Source organism: Anser brachyrhynchus (genome assembly GCF_964034855.1).
Source record: "Anser brachyrhynchus genome assembly, chromosome: 6".
NCBI classification, from domain to species: Eukaryota; Metazoa; Chordata; class Aves; order Anseriformes; family Anatidae; genus Anser; species Anser brachyrhynchus.
The window spans coordinates 30,107,079-30,127,284 of NC_137700.1; the positions used below are offsets into that span (position 1 = coordinate 30,107,079).

At 55.4% G+C, this 20,206-nt stretch overlaps 1 protein-coding gene across 2 annotated transcripts; it reads right to left on the reverse strand.

Moving 5' to 3' along the window:
* Positions 1 to 388: 388 nt before the first annotated feature.
* ABCC2 (ATP binding cassette subfamily C member 2) lies at positions 389 to 18,453 on the reverse strand. Of its 2 annotated transcripts, XM_080597026.1 has the most exons (34): positions 18,289 to 18,453; positions 17,725 to 17,829; positions 17,336 to 17,509; positions 16,764 to 16,889; positions 15,115 to 15,249; positions 14,575 to 14,697; positions 14,172 to 14,227; positions 13,525 to 13,756; positions 13,038 to 13,210; positions 12,439 to 12,616; positions 11,799 to 12,053; positions 11,247 to 11,312; positions 10,656 to 10,793; positions 10,342 to 10,488; positions 9,981 to 10,065; positions 9,655 to 9,721; positions 9,362 to 9,488; positions 8,989 to 9,165; positions 8,697 to 8,864; positions 8,194 to 8,380; positions 7,233 to 7,365; positions 6,682 to 6,787; positions 6,164 to 6,383; positions 5,559 to 5,713; positions 4,886 to 5,041; positions 4,584 to 4,783; positions 3,881 to 4,007; positions 3,364 to 3,465; positions 3,126 to 3,269; positions 2,399 to 2,557; positions 2,000 to 2,166; positions 1,389 to 1,583; positions 816 to 981; positions 389 to 728 (listed from the first exon to the last, which is right to left on the reverse strand). In XM_080597026.1, exons 1-33 carry the CDS (start codon positions 18,436 to 18,438, stop codon positions 852 to 854), a joined length of 4,863 nt encoding a protein of 1,620 aa, XP_080453152.1. In that variant the 5' UTR covers positions 18,439 to 18,453; the 3' UTR covers positions 389 to 728; positions 816 to 851. The 2 variants fall into 2 exon arrangements, with proteins under 2 accessions (XP_080453152.1, XP_080453151.1); XM_080597025.1 differs by having other exon boundaries at positions 389 to 981.
* Between the last annotated feature and the right edge of the window lie 1,753 nt (positions 18,454 to 20,206).

Below are 20,206 nucleotides of genomic sequence, written 5' to 3' on the forward strand. Positions count from 1 at the left end.
GCTGCAGCTCCAGGCTTGGATGGCCAAGAACAAAGAAAGGTCGCGAGTCTGTCGACAATAAGCACCATGTTTTGTGTGTGCAGGGCAGTGTAGCGTGCATATGTGCCCACCTCTCTCTGACTTGTGTGCACCAGCACCAGGTAGTGGTTACAATAGCCCCAAGGACTGCCTTGTTCATTGCGCTATAGTCGAAGGGAGCTGTACCCGCTGAGAAGGCAGGTAGGCCCTCGCTCCTCCACCTCCACCACCTGTCATGTTCATGGCTGGGGCTGAGGCCTGGGTACCCCTGTGCCACTTGATTTGGACTTCCCACAATCTGTGTCTGCATAACCTCAGCGTACCAGCTTCCCCCAAACGCTCGCCAGGCTTTAAGCTAAACCGAGGCTTATTTAGCATATCTTAAAATCAGACTTTTAGTTGGAAGACGAAAGGGTTACAAGAAGTAAATAAATTATAACATTCACTCTTAGATTAAGCTGTAAATTTGATTCCACAATGCTACAGCATCTCTCAGCTAGGTTCCCATGGTATAATGAACACAAAAACTAAGACCTGCAAGGGGCTGTGGTCTCCCTGCCTGATGTAACTTTCCCCTCTCTACTGCGGTAAGTTACACAGCTCCAGACCCTAGAGCACAGCAGGCAGTGTGGCAGCAAGGGTAACAGCTCAGGTCCGTATCTTCTGTCCCTGACAGCCAGAGAAGCCACTCTCTCCCCTTCACTTCCCAGCTGCAGAGACACAAGTTCCCAGGCAGTCCAGCTGCAGGGAGATCCAGGTGCTGGGCTGGTGAGTCCGAGCAGGAGGGAGCTGCTCACCTGCACGCTGCTCCACTCCACTTACATCCGCTCCACCTATAGCGTGGTGGTTTCAGTGTTCGTGATGCCAGCGTCCTTTGCCATCGCAGAGAAGATGCCCTGCTTCTGAAGGAGCTCCTCAGGGCTGTCGTATTCCACAATCCTCCCTGCCTGCATCACCATCACCCTGGCAGCAGGGAACAAGAACACCTGAGCTCCCACAATCCGAGCCAATGGTGCTGCTGGCACCAGAACTACAGCCCCGCTGGCACACTTTCCTTCTACTACCCCGTTAGGTGGTTCACCTCTCAGGAGAGAGGTGAGGGCTCTCAACCCTGTGCTGGGGAGTGAAATGCATATGGTGTCAACAACCCCACTACGACCTGTCGCTGTAAAGGGTCCCAAAAATGTTACTCCTCACTAATACATGGCCGTCCTTCCCATTCTCTGTTCTGCTTTCCTGGAGGCTCTGTATATTGCTGTTCTGGGCATTGTAACCACGCTGGCCCCTCCAGCTACAACCTTGTGCCTGCTGCTGGCATCTCCCTCCCCTTCCTAGGAGCCCTGAGCCTCATTCCCCTTATCCCATGGTACCTGTTGCTGTCCATGATGGTGTGGAGGCGGTGGGCGATGGTAAGGACAGTGCAGTCAGCAAACGCGCTCCGGATCGTTGTCTGGATTAAGTGATCCGTCTCCAGATCTACAGCCGCCGTCGCTTCATCCAGGATGAGGATCTTGGCTTTGCGGAGAAGGGCCCGGGCCAGGCACACGAGCTGCCTCTGCCCAACGCTGGATGAGGTGGGGAATGTGAGTCACCAGGCAAACAGGTGGTGCTGAGGACCAGCAGGGCATCTGCGAGCCCACTTCCACACGCCACCCTGACCCCACTACCATGCCTGCCCAGCCCTCCCTGGCTTTGCCTCAGCCGGTCATCTGCTGTCCGAGCACCACGTCCCACAGCGTCTTCCTCTCTGGGCCAGCAGGGAAGGGCTGGCTCCCAGGCAGTGAGGATCAGCCCTGACTCCTGTTTCTCTCACCTTCAGTCCCAGAAGCTCCTGTGCCCTCATCCCCGCACACCCACTCTGCTCGAGGGCTGCTCTTCTAAGACCTTCTCAGGCCCCCCACCCCACCACTGCCATCATACCCTCTCTCCCAGGACCAGGGGAAGGGACAGGAACAGGGCATGCCTCAGCTCCTCTGCTCACCTCAGGTTCTCCCCTCCCTCGCTCACAACATGTTGCAGCCTCTCGGGAAGGTCTTGCACGTATGCCTTCAGGTGAGCCAGCTCGAGGGCCTTCCAGACCTCTTCATCGGTGTACTGGTCAAAGGGGTCCAAGTTCATCCGCAGGGTGCCGGTAAAGAGCACGGGGTCCTGTCAGGGACAGCACAGCGTGTTCACGTCGGCCATGGCCATTCCGCAGAGGCAATGGCTCCAGGCCTGCCCGCCCCAAGTTTGGCCACAGGCCGTTCGCCCTGCTGCCTGCTCCTGGCAGGGGCGGAGGTGAGGGGATGCCCACGGGCCCTGGGCTCTCCGCAGCACCCGGGGATGGGCTGCCCAGGGCACAGAGCCAGGGGAGGCCGTGCAGCAGTGGGATGCGGCTCACCTGGGGGATGACTGTGAGGTTCTGGCGCAGGTCGTGGAGGCCGATCGTCGCTATATCCACCCCGTCGATGATGATCTTCCCTCCCGCAGCCTCCAGCACCCGGAAGAGGCAGTTGGTGAGGGAGGACTTGCCAGCCCCGGTCCGGCCCACAACCCCAACCTGTGGAAGGAGGTATTTAGACCCGTTGGCAGGGTTGAAGAAAACAGGGCAGGTGCTCTTCTCTTGGTGTGGTGGGCCTCCCTGCCCCCTGCTCCCCAGCACGTCCCCCCTTGCCTCCTGCCAGTTCCCCCTCCACTCCTATGGGAAGGTGTGTGGAGCTGGTTCTACCCTGCAGCCCTCCAGCCCCACATCCAGTTCGGACAGGGTCTGTCTCCCCATGTCTTGGTCCTCTGTGCCATCCCCATAGGCAGCTTTGCTGGCTTGTCTGCACCACAGACTGCCCGAGGGCCTGTGCTGGCTGCAGCCATGAACCTTGCTCCCCCAGCAGTGGGGCTTATGCAGGCTCAAGCCACAGAGTGTCAGCACACCCAGGCATGGGAGCAAGCATCTGCAACCACCATCTCCCAGACTATCTCCTTTGGTCCCTTCCCTGCAGCTCTGGAGTCCCCAGGAGCCACATCCACATCACCATCCCTCCCCAGTCCACAGACTGGGACAAAGAGAGCAGAACCAACTTCAATTCAGAGTCACTAGGGAAAGGGTGCACCGCAGGCAGAGAGGTCCTCACCTTCTCGGTACTCTCAATATTGCAGGTGATCCCCTGAAGAACCAGCTCCAGTTCAGGTCGGTAACGAACTTCGTAGTCAATGAACTGGATCTCGCCCTTGCTGGGCCAGCCGTGGGGCGGACGTTTTTCTGTCACCCATGCAGCCTGGGGGCACAGGAGTGTTAGGGGGCTGCACCCTGCAGTCCTGGCTTGCACCGAGCTGTGCAGCCGGTGTTTGCCCACACCCTGGTCTCCTCACCTCTGTCTTCACCTTCGTGTATTCATGTACCCGTTCCACAGCCACAATGTTCGTCTCCAGCTCTGAAGACATCCGCACCAGCCAGTTCAGTGTCTGGGTCACCTGCACAGCAGCACCAGATGACACAAAGCTCAGTGGGACGCAAGAACAACCACCTCCCACCGACAGCTGAGAGCTCAGGGACACAGCCTGGGCACGAGCATCCCTGCCAGCCCCTATCTTTCCTCTCACCAGCCATAGCCCCCTTTCCCCAGCCCTTCAAAAGCTTTGCTGCGGTGTCTCTGATCCACAGAGAATGTGCTCCTCTCTGCGGCAGCAAGCATACCCCTCACACTGGGATGTGTGCTCTCCTGGCTCCGAACCGGTTCCCAGGGATTGTCCACCCCAGCAGGGAGACCCCCAGCTAATCCCCTCCCCACGTGTCAGAGCTGGATGCAGGGCAGCGTCCCGCAGCCAGCCCAGAGCCATCAGGGTGTCGCTCCCAGAAACCTGGCAGAAAAAGCCTTCATTGACTCACATTGAGGGCGGAGGAGATAGAGAGACCCACGATGCCCCCATCCAAAGTGCCTTTCGAAATCACAGCTAGAAGTGCAGAGAAGAAGACCACCAGGCTCCCAACGAACTCCAGACGGATGGCCAGCCACCTGCACAGGGAGAGCACGGCCCACCAGTGAGACCAGCATCCCACCAGCAGCCCTGAGCACCCAGCCCTGAGCTCACCATACATGTGGTACCCGCCCCTACACAGCGTGTTGTTTGTGGCTAATTCTGCAAGCTCTTCCATCACATCTGTCAGTCCCTGTGTCTCACATGTAACTTCCAGTGCTGGTAATGCCGTATCAGAGGAGCCGCAGCTGCACAACCCTCACACACACAAAGCATCCAGCCAGACACACCAACAGCGGGCAGTGCCCCCATCACACTCCCACCTGGCCTGAAGCATCAGCTTCTTCCCAGAACCCAGCAAGAGCATCGCAGTCCTCAACAGCACAGACCAACCTGCCCAGGCTCTTGATACTTTATAGGGACCATACTCTACATTTAAAAGTCACCCTAAAAGGTCTCCTTCCCACAGATGGTGGTCCTATCCCAAGCTCCCCGAGTACAGACCCTCAGAGCATGTCCTGAGATAAAGAGGGAAGACTTCAGCATCTCAAGAACCTACCTCAGGACCAGAGGCCCCTGGATGCAGACTGCTGTGGCACAAGGAGCAAACTCACCTATTTGAGACAATCCAGGAGTAAACACTTTTCTGATTGATGTCCATTGTGCTCTCATTCTGCTTTAGGAACCGCTGCTGGTGTCCATAGGCCCGGATGACAGAAAGGCCTGACACTGTCTCACCGAAGTGGGAGTAGATGGGAGACCTGGTGACAGAGTCCAGACGCCGCAGCTGGCGTGACGTGGAGATGTAGAAGCGCTGAAGTGAGGGACACAGCTCAGTTATCAGCACAAACCCCGGCAGCGACAAGGGTACTGCTCCGAGCAGGGCAGAAGCTTCTCTCAGGCCCCAGTTACTCACCAGCACAAAATAGTAGAAGATGCCCAAGGGAATGACAATGATAGTGAAGAATGGGGTAGCCAAGGAGATCATGAGCAATGTGCTAATGATAGCCATGAAACAGGAGAGCCAGCTGCGGAATGACATGGGAATGGTCTCATCTACTGTGAAGATGTCCTAGAGCGTAAAAAGAAGCAGGGAAACACAGTCAGTGACCCCAGAGAGACGAAGGGATCCAAAGATTTCACACATATATGGTTCATGAGGAACACACATATTTGTTCATGAGAAACAAAGTGACAGGGCTGACTCCAGGTCCACGTAGGTGTACCCAGGTCTCCAGCTGGCCATCATCCCTCTTCTAGCTGGGTATCCAGCTAGAACACTCTTCAGTTTTTCTACATCCCTCTTGACCAGGTGGCCCCAAAACAGGACATAATATCCAGCCATGGCCTCCCTTGCACCAAGCAGAAGAGAAAATAATTTCCTGGGATCTGCTGTCCACTCTCCTCCTAGTAAATATAGCCCAGGATGTGGTTTACCTCATAGGCAGCCGTGCATCCACCATACCTTCTACTCCCTTCCAGGCCTCAACCTGGACGCATTTGTGCAGTGCTGAACTTCAGCAGGGATGTGCCACTACCCAACGCTCTCCAGACCAGCCAGAACAAACACCTTCTGGGGATTTTCTTACCTTGGCAAACCTATTCACAATGCGGCCAGTGGGGGTCGTGTCAAAAAAGCTCATGGGCACACGCAGGATGTTGCTGAGCAGTCGCTGATGCATAATCCGGGAGGCCTGCACGGCACCGTGAGCACACAGGATAGTTGCAAAGAGCAGGAAGATAGCTGTAAGGAGAGCACGGGGTGGTCAGCACCAGCTTGCGTGTGACACGGGCCCCCTGTCAGTCCCTCTGGCTCATGGGACACATCAAGCAGTGATGAGGCATCAAGATGTTCCACAGAGACCCTCTGTGACAATCCTGCACCTCATCTTCTTGGAAAGCCCCAGTAACTGTGTCCCACCGCAGGGGAAGAACACTAACCCTTTGGGAAGGCCGTGGGCACTGGCACAATCTCCAAACTGGTAAAGGACTGCGATCCTCAACATCAGAGGGCAAAACAGTCTTTTTGGGTCAGTTTACTTTGACTTCATGCTCGTATCTGTACCCAGTCCAGACAGGAGCAGGAGGGAAGGCTGTCGCAGGCAGCTGGACACTGCTGGCTGCAGGCCTTGCAGGCCTTATCCCTGCTGGACCCCATCACCGAGGCGAGTGGATCCTGTGTTCCCACACTCACCTTGTGACACCCCCAGCGCCCCGAAGACGCCGATCCGCAGGTCTCGCTGCTGCACGGGGTAGGTCTGGTTCTGGTAGCGCTCCGCATCGTCAGTCCAGGCGCTGAGCCACAGGTTGGTCCCCACGTAGGCGACGTACTGTCCGACGTAGCCCATGGCAACCCAGAAAGAATACCCCAAGCCAACAGCACGCAGGTACCGCAGGTACATGGAGAATTTCACCTGTGGACCAGTTCAGTTCCAGCCAGGAACAGCCAACATAGCCTCGGTTTTCCACCCTCACTGCCCACAGTGCTGCCCCCACACACGTCCACCCTCCAGCACCCTGCACTAGCAGCCTGTCCCCCAGCCAGGGCCACCTCAGCCACCAGCTCCAGGCAGCACTGTCCCCTTCGGTGCCACTTGGCTGCAATGGGGCCACAGAAAGCTGGAGCTGGCTTCTCCGGGCCACAGCCAGGGTCTTGCAGGACTGAGCCAGGGCATTTTGCTCTCCCTCCTACCCCTTTGCCATCCTCCTCACCTTGCCAGTTTCCACAGCTTCCTTCTCAATCAGCTGCTGGCCCTTCACTTTCTTAGGGGGCTCCTCCTGGGGCTTCTTCCAGGAACTGGTGCTCTTTGTACTGAGGCTGCAGGGAGATGATGGGCACCGTTAGTCACCGGGTGCTGCATGGCTCCTACTCCCCCGGGGGTCCAGCCCTGTGCTGCACTGGGACACCAGCCTTGGAGCCCCGGGGGATAAAAGTCCTGACCTGCACAGCTTTGAATGAGCTTTGTGGAAGCTGTAGGCATTTGCAGCTGTGAAATCAGAGCCCTTGGCCCCAAAAGCAGAACCAGCCCAGCAGAAGGAGTTTCAGAGAAGACCACAGGGTGAGGCTGTGACACAACGATGCAAGTAAAGGCAAGATCAGATGCTCTTTACCCAGCCTAGCTGGTGGTGGCAGAAGCAGACAGGAAGGCTCCCAGTCCCTTCTCTGCTAGAATCCCCCCAGTGAAGCCCCCAGGCCCCCTGGTCTCCTAAAGAGCAATGCAGGAGCCAAGGGAGAGAGCTGAGGGCTCTGGCTGAGTCCCCACCTGCGAATGAACTCTCTCCGATGGATGCTGGCCTCTCGCTTCAGCGTCGCGGACACCACATCATCGGGCCCCTCCTCCACACAAGGCTCAAGAGTTTCATCACTCTGCTCTTCAACCTCTCCTAAAGCAACAGCTGCAGACACAGGGGTGAAGGAAGGCAGGGTCAGGCACTGAGGAGAAGATCCCATACACCACAGATCTACTGCACTCATCTCCACCCCACGCTCCAGGCTCAGGCTGCGTCCTCCAGCCACACATCACACCCCTTCCAACCCTGCTGCAAGCCCCACCACAGCAGGGGGAGGAAGAAATCTGCTGTGGAGGGAGAGCTGTCAGGGAAAGCAGGGCTAAAGGCCTGCACGGAGGCAGTTCCTGCTGCTGACTTCTCCCGCAGAGCTTTGTGCTAGTTTAGGAGGTGCAGGACCCGGTAGGTCATGTCACTCCAGTTTAGGAGCACCTCTCTGAGCTGAGAGATGGATCCTGTGGGGACAAACTGGGAATAGCCAGGCTTCAGCTGGACAACTGCGTTACCAGTGTTTAGCCAGGGCTGAGCCCTGGCAGGGCGAGCATCTACCTGACCTGGTGCCACTCCTTTCCGTAGGACTGGGGAGCTGACAAAGATGAAATGTTATCCAACACCACGTTCAAAATAAACTAAAGGATCTTCCTCACCCCAGCATTGTTAAAGTGTACAGCTTGTTGCCACATGAAACTACGGGAGCCATACACATAAATGGCCTAAAAAGACAGTAAAACATTAGACATCCTTTGGTGGCTGTTCACAGTAATACCTGAATGCAATTCTTTGGCAGAAGGCCCTTGAGCTGCTGATTGTGGGCAGCTGGGAAGGACACACAGCAGCCACAGCTGGGGCCTGGACTGGATAAATAGGGTCATGGGGCTTTCTCAATCTCAAGACACACACATGGCCCCTTCACCTGCTCAGTAGTGTTCCCAGTACCTGTGGTATTTTTCTCTGCAGCCTCCTCCTCCTGGTTGCCATAGGAGTTCAGGAACTGGGCAAAGGCCCCCCTGTTTGCAAGCAGGGTGCTGTAGGAGCCGTGTTCAGACACTGCTCCTGCCACCAGCACCACGATGTTATCAACCTGGGGCAGGAAACTGATACCGTGTGTCACCAAGATCCGTGTCTGCAATAAAGCGGCACTGCAGTTGGAGGGTAGTGAGCATCAGAACAACCCCTGCCCCCCAGCCTTCACCCTGCAGGCTCTCTGTCCTCTAGCTGGGGACCTCTCTATTTATCACTGCCTGTCTGTGGGGACACAGGGCACCCCTCACTTCTCCACACCCCTCTAGGGATCCACAAGGACTCTCCTGCCTACTGGAAAGCTGAGGGACCCCTTCTCTGTCCCAAGCAAGCAACCCCAGCCTTCCCTGGATGGCCAACACAGTGCCAGGGTCATTTCTACCTGGCCTAGTCCCAAAAAGGAGGACACGAGTGCTCACCTTCTTCTGCAGCAGTCCTTTTGGCCCCAGCACGTGCTCGAAAAGGTACTTGCCCACATGCGCATCCACGGCAGAGAGGGGGTCATCCAGGACATAGATGTCCGCGTTGCTGTACACTGCCCGGGCCAGGCTGACCCGCTGCTTCTGGCCCCCACTCAGGTTAATGCCCTGAAAGGGAAGGGACCTCTGTGAGCCCTGGGCTGGCACAGGGATATGGCTCTTTCTTCCGCTGCATGTGTTTGCCCCACAGTTGTTCACCCCCACCTCTCGTTACAGTGCCCAGAGCAGATACCTTCTCTCCAATCTCCGTCTGGTCCCCTGCGGGCAGCAGTTCCAGGTCTGGGAGGAGGGCACAGGCCTTGATGACCTGCTGATACCTCTCTTCATCCAGCTCCGACCCAAAAAGGATGTTGTCTTTCAGCGTGGCATTCTGGATCCAGGCCTGCTGGGGGACGTAGGCCAGGGAGCCCTGGCAGAGAGACACAGAAGGGGTTCATCACCAGGGCACCAGCCTGAACACGGCCATCTCCCACAGCTTGTCCTTGTCCTGGAGCCCCTCTGGTACCAGCCTGGTCCCTGACCTGGGAGGCTGCACAGTCACCCAGTGCCTGCCTCACTGCCCCCTGTGAGCCCCGCAGCCCCTTGTGCCAGCCAGCTCCTCTCACCTGGATGTTGATGTGTCCCTTGATATTCTCCATCTCCCCCAGCATGGCTGACACCAGGGAAGACTTGCCCGAGCCCACAGCGCCCACCACAGCCACCAGGCTCCCAGGTGTGATGTCCAGAGTGACACTGCAAGACAAGAGCGCGGAGTAAGCAGCACTACCAGAGGAGCATCTCAGGGGGGTGCACCTCTAGCAGCACTGTCAAGGGGCGACTGCCACCCCCAGCTAAAAGTATACAAGGGAGAAAGACCCTCTCCCCACCCCTGTGGCCCCACACGACACAGAGCACTTACTCTCTTATCGCAGCGTTGCCATCCTGCTCCCAGGAAAACGTGGCATCCGAGAAACGCACAGCGCTGCCTGTCAACACAAAGACACCTCAGGGCTGAGGAAGCCCTGGGCTGCCTCGTCCCTGATCCCAACCCAGATGTCCCCAAACCCAGCCTGCACAGCCCCCAAAACCTTCTGCACAACCCTTCACCTGGTTCCATCTAGTTCCCGCCTCTCTAGCTCCATCTCCAAACTAGCTCAGCCCCTACTGCCCCATGGCCACACTGCTCAGCGGAGCAGGGTTGGGCCAGCCCATGACCCACAGGGACCAACACAGAGGTTTGCCTACCTGAAATGGGGTCATGACGAATAGCTGAGGTGTCCAGCTCTTCTCCGCCCAGGTACCGCTCCAGCCTCTCCGTCGAGACATTGGTCTGTCATGGCAGAAAGAGGATGGCATGGCTGGGTAGGCTGGCAGGAGCCCCATAAGAAGAGCACCCCATACACACAGCCCTCGCCCGAGCAGCAGCCCCCACCTCTGAGCCCCAAGCCTGTGTCACACACACAAGTGTTGTCCCACCCTATTGCCAGCAGAGTCCTGTGCACATATCCCTGGATGTCCAGGGCCCGGATCCATCACACATCCGAGCCCCACGAGCTGGTTTGGATGGAGGTACCACGAGACCCTCCTGCACCGCGTGAGCACTGACCTGCACCAGGGAAGAGAGGACCAAGGGCAGCATGGCCATGGGGAAGCGCAGCACGTTGAAAAGGGAGATGGCAGTAAAGGCCTTCTGCGCATCCAGGACATTGTTCTCATCCACCAGTACGTAGACAGCAAAGCTCGCCAAGGACACCTGGGACAGGTAGCAGCAGAGAAAGCCACCATCAGTGTGGTCGGGTGCCCCTTTGCTGCCCCTCACTGCACTCCAGCTGAGGTTCCCCATCTCTCCCACCCCCTCGAACACAGCCCAAGCCCAGCTCCCAGGGAGATGCAGCTCTTCCCAGGCCCTTCAGCACTCACCAGGAAGGGGGCACATGTGAACACGAAGATAGAGATCGACTGCAGGTAGGTGAAGTTCAGCAGGTCCTTCAGCTCACGTGCCCGGATCTCATTGATTCGCTTCTCAAAGGAGGGCTCCCAGGCAAAAAGCTTCAGAATCTGTGGGGCAACCAGGGTGAGCAGGTGCTGGCCTCACGGCAATGCCCACCCTCACACCCAGCTCACTGGCAGCCAGCACCTTGCTCAGAAGCCTGCTTGCCCACTGCTTTCCCCATGGCTCAGAGTGCTTTCCTACAGCATTCCCATTCCCCATCCTTGGTTCACAGGTCATTGCGAGCCTCTGCCACCACGGCACCATGCTCACCACCATGGCTGTCCAGGAAACCCCTGGAACACCCTTTCTGTGATGTAAGTCTTGTTCCAAGTACCCAGGGCTCCTCCCCAGCCAGCCTTTCACAAGGGAATTTAGGGATTGAGACTTGGCCACCCCAGAGACCCCAGGCCAGACAGTAACTCTGATGCTGTAGGGTTATTGGGGTGCACTGCCTCTGGTACAGTGCACAAAGGAGAGGGGTGCAGCAGCTTCTCAGGTGTCTGCACTCCACTGCTCACCTTGATTCCATTGAGGACTTCAGTCATTATTTTCATGCGCTCATCTTTGTTCTTCATGTTCCTCACCTACAAAGAGAAGAGCCACAGGTCATGTCAGCATCTAAACTAGGCAGAGCTCACCCTTGGAAATACACCTGGGCTGCCCCAGGGAACAGAAGGGGAGGCTCCAGAACCCAGAGAAGCAACGAAGCTGGATGTTGGCTCCCTGGGACTCTGGACATCCTGGTAAAAACAGCACCCTGCTATGAGGCAGGAGCTAAAGCTTTATTTTATGGTTGGTAATACCTTGCTTTCAGTCCTCAAGGCTGCACTCAGACCTGTTCAAGTTCAGCTGTGATAGCAAAGCAGATCTCACCTGCCTCCTGCTTATCTCAGGTGCTCATCTCCCCCTGGCTTAAGCTACAGCCCCCCCCAGCCCAAGTCAAACTTCCTAGCCTGGGAAAGATCTGCAGCATAACAAGGCAGGTGAGGGGAATGTGGAAAAGGAGCGGGGAGAACAAGAGCAGGCCTCTGGAGTGGGAGGACAGGGAGAAGATTGCCCCCACCACTGACCTGAATGGTTTTGGCCTTGGCAACCAGGAACCCATTGATGGGGACGAGCAGCACCATGACTGCGATGCCAGCCAGGACAGAGGGGCCCAGCTCTCCCCAGAGGAAGACGATGGACAGGATAATTTGCAGAGGGGATGACCACAGCTGGTGGACGAAGTTGGCCATGTCCATGAACCTTTGGGCATCGGCCGACATTAGATTCACGGTCTCTCCCACCGTGGACTCCTTGCGGGTGGCGCTGGACATGGTGAGTGCCTGGAAAGAGAAAAAAACAGTCACTGCAGGGCTGTGGGAGCAGCCTGGCGGCCAGCAGAATGACACGAAGCGGGGCATTAGCAGGGTACTAGCAGGCCAGGCTGAAACTGCTCCTGGTGCTTCTCTGCTGGTCATGGGTGCTCTTGTCACTGCCTGCACAGGGGGAACCAGCAACACGCTGGGAGCAAAGCAACACGTCTAAGGACAGGAATAGCAGGGGCAGCTGCCCTAGGTGTTGCACTGCTCTGAACAGAAACCTCTCCTTGGTCCCTGGTAGCCATCAAACATGCAGTTTACCCCAGGTTGCTTGGGCAGGCAACAGATGCCAGATTCCCAGCACAGCTGGGAGAAAGCCAACCGGGGGTGGTGACAGGGCCATACCAACCTTCTTGTAGATGGCAGCGATGAGACTGGCACGCACGTTTGTGCCAAGATGGAAGCACAAGTTGAAGTACTGCTGCAGGCAGAGGGACTGGATCAGTGCCGTCAGGAAGAGCAGGATGGAATACAGGTAGCCTTGCCAGGCAAACGCCTCCTCATCTGACACAAAGGTGATCAGCAGCCTGGAGGGCAGAGTGGGCCATGAGACACCCACCCTCCTGAGACAGCCCCAGGCAGGATGCTCCAGACCAACAGAGGGAGAGCAGCCTCACAAGGGCAGTGACAGAGATCCTGCTCCACACAGCTGGCTCGACACACAGCAAGCCGGGGCCCCCCGCCTCAGGGAGACTATTTTGAAGGATGTCGGGGGCAAGATCTCATCCTTAGCAGCTGGCAGCCAGCTCAGATCTGTTCGGTTCTCCATTAAACTGTAACCCAAGACCTTCTCTTATCTTTGCCGAGGGCGCAAAATGTCACCAGGGTGTGGGACTGGGAGAGGTGTGTGTGTCGTGGTGGTGGGGTTGGAGCTGTGCACAGAGGAATGTGGTGGGGCTGGGTGCGAGGTCAGGAGGGTGCATGGACAGGGAGTGAGGAATGACTCACTTCAGCAGCTGGGGGCTGACAAACACAAGTCCATCGTGCACCAGTTTGAAAGCCACTGAGAGCAGGAGGTTCTGCCAGAAGGTCTTACAGAGAGTTTTCATCAACCAGCCCCTGGGGTAATCCTTGCGAGGGCCTTTGGCACCCTTCTTCTTCTTCTTTGGCTGTTTCTCCTCCTAGAGGGAAGACGGCACAGAAGTAAATGGGTGGGTTGTGTGGCTTCTTGCACCTGGAAGGATGCTTCCAGGACAGCTCCACAGCCCCCAGACCAGGTTATCTTGTCTTGAGGGTGGTTCCTGTCCTTCTGTAGGGCAGGAGGATGGAGACTTTCCTGGTCTCTCAAAATAAGGGGATCTCCTGAGGACTGGAAAGACTTTGTCATGGGTCACCCCATCCTTGCCAATGGCCCCACAGAATCAAAGTGGGGAAAACCCAGCACTGGGGCTACAGGGAGCTGACACTATTCCCACAGGTGAGGGAAGGGACATACCATCACCAAGACGTCTTGGCTCTGGGCCTTGCTCATACTATTCCCGTGGTCTGGGTCACCTTCCCGCTGTCTTTTCTTGCGTTTCCGTTTCTCCAGTTCTGCTTGGGCCTTCCTCACCGCAGTCTTCATGTTCTTCTCAAAAGTACCGTAAATAACCTGTATTTTGTCTTTATCTTTCAAGTCCCAGACATCCTCAATCTCTAAGGGCTTGCGATAGCCCTTGTAAACCATCCTGTGGGGCAGAGAAATCTCCCCTTAGCAAGTCTCCCGCGCTACACCAGCATGAGAGTCCGTGCTGCAAATTGAGAGCTTTCACACCCAGTCTGGCCTTGACAGGGAAGAACAACAAACCCAGCTCCCTGCAGCCAAGCCCCTGCTTCATGTTCACACAGCCTGGTATGGCTGCAGCTTCTCCTCCTGCTCCCAAGCAGCTGTGCAACTTCTGTGCCACATGTCCCAGCTGTGGCAGACTGCTGCTACCTGCAGGCTGGGCCCCGTGCACCAGGTGCCAGTGCACAGCAAGGCAGGAAGGGTCTGAGCTCAGGCTGCACAGACAGCATCGAAAATGACATCTCTCTCTGCGCTGGCCCAGCCCTAAAGCACCCCCGCATTTCGCCAGCCCAGACCTCCCGTGGAGCCCTGCTCACCTGCTGTACCACTCGAAGGTGATGGAGCTCAGGAAGGAGGCTGTCACCTCTGGATTCTAGGGTACAAAGCAAAGAGAAGTGGGTAACAGGGCATCATCAGTGCTGAGAACACGGTACTGACAAGCATTGCCTTGGCACCCCAACCCTTAAGGAACCCCAGAGGTTTCAGCAGTGCCAGCTCCAGCCCCAGGGAACCCCTCCTCACAGCCAGAAGTGCCTCCTCCTTGGGGACACGTGCAGGTGCCACAGGCTGCAGGCTCCAGATCTCCTTGAGCCCCTTGCTGACATCCCCCAGCCTCACACAGACATCTCTGCAGCCTGAGGCAGCCCACCCTGCCCTGCACAAAGCCAGCCGGGATGTGACACCCCGAATCCCGCACCCACGCCTGCCTGCGCCTCATACCTTCTTTGTAATTTCCTTTGCTTCTGGGGCAACGTCTGAGAAGCCTGAGAGAAGAAAGAGCAGGAGCTGGAGCCCGTAGGAAATGAAGAAAAGGACAAACCTCGGCACATCGGAGATTGAGTCCTGCAAGAACGCGGAGCCCAGGGTGACTCTCGGGGCTTGTCTCAGAGCCACCAGGCCCTCAGTGGCAGAGCATCCCCAGGACAGTGAACCAGGCCAGGCCCAACAGAGCAGTTGCAAAACTTGCTCCAGTCCCTGGCTCAGCCTCCCTTCACCACCCCTCTTTCCTTCTCCCTGACCTCCTCCTGGAAGTCCAAAAGGGGATAAAATAATCCCAGAGAGTTTATGCTTCCTCAAAGGGAGTGGGTGAATTTAAAGAGTAATTCCTCTTCAGGCCTCTTCCAGTCCCCCAAGGTTCTTAGGGCAACTGGGACCCCAGTGATACCACTGAGGGCTTGTCAGGGGATGAAGTCTGCAGGAACTTTCTTTGGGGGCAGAACCAGACTGTTGGGAAGCACCCAGCTTCCTGCCAAACCCGACCTGCAGTGCTCTCCGGACGAGTGACTGGAACGGTAATATCCCACAGAGCAGGGACAGAATCCAGAAGAAGAAAAGTATCCCCGAGTCCCTGCGCAGGCAGAACCGGCGTGTGTCATGGATCAGCAGGACCAGGAACTAGAAGGAAAATCGGTCTGAGCTTCAGGCAGGGCAGCAAGGCTAGGTCTGCCCTTTAAACGTGTCTTTGGGGCATGTGTCCCAGGACATGGGCACACATGGTCTTCTGGGATTCACTGTCCTGAAGACACTGAGCTCGCTGCCAGTCCTATAGGAGCTTCGGACTTAATTGCACAGGGCAAAGGTTTATTTCAGAAAGATGTAAGATCAAACTCCATACAGAAAAAAAAAAAAAAAAAACCACACACACAAAAAACCAACAAGGTCTGAAGGCACCCTGATGATACAGCAGTGCACTACTTCTCTTTTTAGATTTTTAGACTTGCTGCGAGGAATGGATATTGAGCATCACTCTGTCTCCTGAATGTTGCCTCAAAACCTGGTGTTAAAGCCAGATCTAAGACCCAGGCAGGGCAGTATCTCTGGGCAGTCCCCTCGGATTAAAATTTCTCATAAACTTAGCATGTAAAATCAAATGACATGACAAAAGAGCAATTGTTAGCAAACTGGGGTGTTATGTTTGCTTGTAAGTGTAGCTCCTAAGTTTTATGGCTTTGTTAAGACTGCTAGAACAGCCCATAACTTCTACAAGATATCTGCTACTTCTGTGCATGTTCTGTCAAGCTAACAGCCTCTATGTCCTTAGTTTCCCAGAGGACCCGTCTCACAAATCTTTACTCACAAACCAAATCTTTAATCACAAAACTTCAATCACAAAAGTTTAATCACAAATCTCTTCTGCCTAGGAATTCTGTAGCGCTTCTCAACTCTTCCCACAAAATTCAGCGGTTACACACGAGAAGCAGATATCAGAGCAGCATGCCATGGACCGATGCCCATACTGTGCTATCAGCCCTGTGAAACCCGTACTCTTCCCTCCTTGACCTACACCTCACCCTACTGCTGCTTCACCCCTCAGCCCGGCTCCTGAGACACGCAGCTGGGGCCCTTGCTGCTGCAGGGCATGAAGCTGGTTATGGATGGCACAGCTGATCCCAGACCCCTTGGGAGGTTGTGCCTGCCTGATACGTGTTATAAAAGAAAAAAAAAAAAAAATCCACAGTGTTTTGCATCCAGTTTCTGGGGCTGGCCCTCAACATTTACCTGAGGAGCAGTCAAGTCCTTTCTGATGTGCTCAGCCCGGCTGCCACGCTGCCCATAGCTATGCCTAGTGCAGAGCTCTCACTGCCCCATCCTGCCCTGCCTGGGGCCTTCCTTAAAGCAAAGGGTCACAAAGGCCTCTGGCAGAAAGCTCAGCCATGGCCACAGGCACCCTGTCTATCCCAGTTGTAAGGAAACAGGAGGGAGCACCACACAGCCAGACACCCACCCTCAGCCTGTTCCCTTGGGCACCTCCCACACATATTGAGCCCCTATCTCCCCGGCCCCTATCTCCCCGGCTGTTTCCCTGCAGATACAGCTTCCCCCTGATCCCCGTGCTATGGAAGTTTTGTGCTGCTCGTCCCTGCAGTCACATCCTGACTTTCTGGTGACGACGTCCAGCTAGCGCTTACCCAGGTGACCATGTACAGGCTGGGGTTTGTGTACTGGACAGCTGGCGGGGAGTCCTGCCCTGTGTCCTCCAGAAATGCCAGCGCCAACTCCGCCACCGCCGTCAGCACCAGCAGCACACAGAGCACCTGTGCGGAGAGGGGAGCAGTCGTGAGGGGAGACCCAGCCCAGCGGGTGCGCTGGGCACCACTGGGAGACAACACAACGGGGCGAAAAGCACCAAGCCCCATAGAGCATTGCACCCCTCCAACCCACACCTGGCTGGGAGAGCCTTCTAGGGCCCTTCCATGGGAGCACTGCCATCGTTTTAAGCTCAGAGCACAAGAGCTCACAGGATCAAGGGCCACGACACATACCTAAGCCCTTCCTGCGCACCCCAGCCCTATTATCCCCTCTGACCCAGATACACCTCATGATGGGCTTCCCTTTGGGTACCCCCAGCCCATTGCTCCCTCTCTCCTACACTTCCCATCTCCATTCTTCACCTGACTCCAACCCAGAGGCTTTCCACTCACCACCCCTTCATCCCAGGCTGCTCCAGCCTGCCCTCCACGCGCCCTCAGCCCCACTCAACCTGCTTGAAGATGTAGAGTTTGGTCAGAGATGATTTCTTCTCTTTGGACCTGCACATGGGCAGGAGCTGCCATGGAGTGAAAACCCAGAGGAAGCCGAGGGGGATCCAGACCAGCACAGTCTTCTGGAAGCACTCCGGCAGGTCAGCATCCGGGCGAGTGAGGTACGAGGCATTCTGTTGATGGCAAGGACAGCCAGCCAGGTCACTCGGGATCGCTTGACCCTCACCTGGCTCACAGCACAAGAGCCAGAACTTCTAGGGCTCCTATCCCCAGTTTCCATCCCACTGCAGCCGCAGTCCTCCACACCCGCTCTCCCGATTTACTGCTCTCCCCTTCCATTGAGCATCCTGCCCTGACGGGCAGTGGGGGCCCCGACGCAGCCACTCACCCAAAAGACAGAGCCGCAAAACTTCTCCAGGGCTGCCGACATGGCTCGGTTCAGGAGAGACGAGACAGCAGCTCCTTCTCCTCGCTCTGCCCGGTTGTGAGAGTCCTGGGTGGATACGCGGGATAAAAGTCCCCACACACCCTCAGCTGGTGTTGGGATAAAATCCTGATGGCACACAGTTAATTATCAACTTGATGCCATTGCGTAACGCCACAGACCAAAGCAGTGACCAAAAGGGCCTTGGAAAACCGCACAAGCCCCAGGGAAGGGAAAAAGAGGAAGCCCCAAGAAAGAGAAGGAAGGGAAGCTGCTGTCACAGAGCCACGGCAGGCTCTGCAGTGCAGTCATTGCACAAGATGGCCGCTGCTCTGAAATCACAGCCTTCGCCGGTGTACACAGACAGGCTTGTGCACAACCACGAAACCGCCTTGGTGCAACAAATCTTTCCTTCCAGAACAAGCCTGCTGAATGCTGCCAGAAAGTCAAGCAAAGACTGGCGCCTCAGGAGCATTTCCTCACATGCCCCACCAGCAGGGATGCCCAGGACACCAGCAGCGCCCAGACCTGCCAACCTGCCGAGTGTGACAGCTGAGCTGTCCTCATGCTGCAGTGGCCTTCGCAAGCCCCCAGGATCCAGGTTCCTTCTGCCACCCTCTCGCCGGCAGATCCTGGAGATTTTCCCAGTTTCTCCTTTTTCTTCTCCCTTTCCCACATCTCTGTGCTCACTGAGCACGCAGCTGTGGGCTATGGCAGTCGGCCAACCACAAAACCCAAACCACTTTCCATCTCCATTCTAAGGCAGCCCCCGGTATCTGAGACAGCCAGGAGACCACTCCTGAGGAGGGGGACTGCCACTAAGTCATCACCCTGCTACTTAGACAGGTGGAGGTGTAGGGTCAGGTGGGGATGGTGCTCTCCTAAGGCTAGAACAGGATTTCCTTTGTCACGCAAGCTTTTTTAGGTAAAAGGGAAAGGTACAGGGACTGAAAGGATTCTGCTGTCTCATTTGTTCAGTTAGTAGCTCAGAAGTCAAGGGTGATACAATGAATAATTGCTCAGGAACAGCCCCCTTGCCATCAACAGCAGAGGAAGGTTCAATGTCTAACTTACTGGTTAATTATTAGTGCCTTGTCTGATTAAATCCTCTTCAATTTATTTATTTATTTATTTTTTAGGAAAGCTAACCCGTGCTATGTCCTCCAGGCCAGCACCAACACTCTGCTGATGAGAGCAGCAATCTGATATGTTAGACAAGAAAGCACTGAATTGAATCACCTTGTGGTCCACACCATGGTCTTTCCTGTCACCCAGGCTCACAGCCTTACCTTCTGAGCAGTGTTAAATTCTCTTTGGCCAACAATACCACACTTTCTCTGTGCTCCCCGTTTTTACCCACACGTGGTCCACCATCTTATAACTTAAATTTTCAAAAGCAGCAGCATTCCTTCTTGCCTGTCTCACTCGAGCTGGTCCATGAAGGAGACTTCTGCAAGGCAGTCTACAAATTAGTCTGGTCCTCACTGCTCATCTCCGCTTCTGAGGAGTTTGTTTCTCTGCTTTTTTATGGTAAAGCGCTTTGAGGTCAAAAGTCTCTCTTAAAAAACAAACAAACAAAAACCCTTCACGCAAATTGAACAGAACTCTGCGTATATGATACCAGAGGGCTGTGTCAGCAGAACATTCCCACTGAGTTATAGTTGTGCCTCTGTGATAAAACAGAATCATCGAATCAGTTAGGTTGGAGAAGACCTCCAAGATATCTTAATCACCACCGTGACTCATGAAATCTCACAGCTTAAGCCATGAACTCAGGTGTCCTGAACTACAGTGACTATATTCATACATGAAACCACTGCATGAACTCAGGTGTCCTGAACTACGGCGACTACATCCATACGTGAAACCATTCCTTCTGACTTTGAATCCTTCCTAGTGACTGCACATCAGCTAGTACTGGAAAAGGCTTCGACGCACACAAAGCAGCCATTCCTTTCCCAGCTCTTATGTTAAGAAATACCATGTATGCTCCTGAGATGTGTTTTGGGAAACACTGATACCTCTGATGGATCCATGTAAAAGGTGGATGTGCCCTCCGAGATGTAGTTACTGTTACAGGTTTTCAACTACCTCATTCAGGTAAGGTGACACGCTGCTGCCAGCTTTTCAGATATTACATTCTCCTGTCATCCTCACAGACTGTTACTGCCAAGATGGGCAGACAAATCTGAACCCAAATCTGAAGTTTTATACTTTGCAAGAATTTCTCTGCTGTCAGGGGGATTCTCTTCAGCTTTGTGCATCTTCTAGAGAACACCAAGGAGCAAGATTAAAGGTCCTTTATCGCTGGGTCTCTACTCTCCCGATGGACCTCTCTGACACCGTTCAGATATTTTCTTGGGTATTTTGCGAGGTAACTGAAAGGAGTCCAAGGCTTCAGTTCTGACTATCCAGCAGTAACTCCACAAGCTCTTTCCCCCGAGTG